Source organism: Rhincodon typus, unplaced genomic scaffold, assembly GCF_021869965.1.
Source record: "Rhincodon typus isolate 14 unplaced genomic scaffold, sRhiTyp1.1 hic_rhity00000051, whole genome shotgun sequence".
Lineage (NCBI taxonomy): Eukaryota > Metazoa > Chordata > Chondrichthyes > Orectolobiformes > Rhincodontidae > Rhincodon > Rhincodon typus.
The window spans coordinates 2011063-2013259 of record NW_025965689.1 but is presented as its reverse complement, the minus strand read 5'-3'; the positions used below and the strand labels follow the sequence as shown (position 1 = coordinate 2013259).

General features: G+C 48.2%; 1 protein-coding gene across 3 annotated transcripts in view; it reads left to right on the top strand.

Moving 5' to 3' along the window:
• Positions 1 to 2197, top strand: part of leng8 (leukocyte receptor cluster (LRC) member 8) — a 19842-nt gene that overhangs the window by 729 nt on the left and 16916 nt on the right. For all 3 annotated transcript variants that reach the window (XM_048621099.1, XM_048621100.1, XM_048621098.1), the window contains exon 2: positions 1683 to 1902. In XM_048621099.1, coding sequence (XP_048477056.1) covers positions 1811 to 1902 — 92 coding nt within the window. In that variant the 5' untranslated portion in view covers positions 1683 to 1810. The remainder of the gene's footprint in view (positions 1 to 1682; positions 1903 to 2197) is intronic.

Here is a 2197-nt window from a genome sequence, read left to right as displayed (position 1 = left end):
ATAATAAATATATCAGGATATATTATATAAACGATGCAGAGAGAGAGACAGGCAGTCCGTGTGTAAAATAATAAATATATCAGGATATATTATATAAACGATGCAGAGAGAGAGAGACAGGCAGTCCGTGTGTAAAATAATAAATATAGCAGGAAATATTATATAAACAATCCAGACAGACAGTGAGTGTGTAAAATAATAGATATATCAGTAACTATTATGTAAGCACTCCAGAGAGAGAGAGAGAGAGAGTGTGTGTGCAAAATCATAAATAGATCAGTAAATATTATATAAATAATCCAGCCAGAGAGACAGGCAGTGCGTGTGTAAAATAATAAATATATCAGGAAATATTATGTAAACAATCCAGAGAGAGAGAGTGTGTAAAATAATAAATAGATCAGTAGATATTATATTAGCAATCCACAGAGAGAGAGAGACAGTGAATGTGTAAAATAATAAATAGATCAGTAAATATTATATAAACATTCCAGAGAGAGAGTGATATAATAAATATATCAGAAATATTATGTAAACAGTCCAGAGGAAGATGGTGTGTAAAATAATAGATATATCAATAAATATATAAACGATCCGTAAAGAGAGACAGAGTGCCTAAAAGTATAGGAAACGAGAGAGAGAGAAACGAGATGTTTTATTTTGTTAACTGTGTCGCTGTCTGGGCCATTATTTGTTGTCTGTCTCTAATTGCCCAGAGTGCAGCTAAGAGTCAGTTATATTCCCCTGAGCCTGCAGTCACATGTAGGCCAGGCTGCTTATGCACTTTACCTGATGGTTTTGATAGCATTCCAGCGCGGTTTTTACTCACTTGTTACTCCAGACGCTTTATCGAAGTGAAACGTCACGATTTGCCTTGGCGGCACCCAAGCCTGTGGTCCTGGATTTCTCACCAGCACCCCTCTCGAGGCGAGACGCTGGAGAGGCAGCCTCACTGGATCACTGCGTTCAGCACCAGGGTCCGCTCAGTCCCTCGTGTCTGCCTGCCTGCCCCGGTTGAACGTGCCACTTTGTGCCGTTCCTTTCCTCCCTGTGAGCCCGAACAACCTGCTTGCTCAGATCACCGTGCCGAGTCCCCCTGGAATGCTTAAATTGAATCTGCCAGCCGTGTCGGACTGTGCTACCCTCACCTGAACCACTCACCACCTCTGTGTAATCTATCTTCCCGCGCTGGTGCTGCCTCTTTTCCCAAATACTTCGAATGTGCGCTGTCCGTCTTTTCGCAAGCTGGAGCAGTTTCACCCCGTATCTCTTTTCCCCTCCGGGTCCTCACCTTTGGACCTTCCCGTAAGAAAAAGATCCACAGTCTTTCCAAACTAGTGAAATTCCGCATCGCCTGGCCCATTCTTCCAAATCCCCTGCAGCAGTCACGGATTTCCTGAAGTCCCATCGGCTGTGCATACCGAGTCGCACAGGCTTTTGGATCTTGTCAATGGGGCAGGTACACCCGGCCTGCGTGTGCGCCTGGTTCCCCCACACACAGTCCAGGGAGAGAGGCACAAAATCCATTTTCGGTCCACCTGATTCATCTCCGCTGGCGCAGTGCACACGTCGGACGCTTTTGTTGAAATTTTTTTTTTTTTAATTGTCGGGAGATTCACTGCGGGCTGTCAGCGTGAATATACAACGAAGCATCATCTCATTCTCACTCTGTCTCTCTCCAGCTCTCTCTCTGTCGACATCGCCTGTTACAACCCGTCGAGGAGCGTGCGTGCCATCAGCCGGCTGCAGGAACTGTCGACCAGGCAGCGGAAGCCGGGCGCTGGTGGGTTCCAGCAGCCGACCAGGGGAAATGGCCACATTGCAGCAGCAACAGCAGCAGCAGCAACAGAGCAACCAGAGCCAGACCTGGATCGGGAACCAGGCAACGCAGGCAGCGCAGTGGTGAGAGTGGGCAGGAGGAGGGCCGCAATCTGGGCAGACCGCTGGCTGCAATCAGGGCAGACCGCTCACCGCTGCGATGGTGTGGGCGGCAGTGGACGACAGTTAATACTTGACAGTTGCTGTCCCCAAGAGCCAAAAAAAAAAGATGCCTGTATCAGCACTGGCTGTCCCAGTCTCTACATGGCAAGGCAGCTGTTTGTGTCAACGTGGCCTGTCCCCCTATCTGCCCCGGAAAGAGATGCCTGTGTCTGCACCGACTGTCCCCGTGTCCCTCCCTGAGGGAGCTGCCTGTACC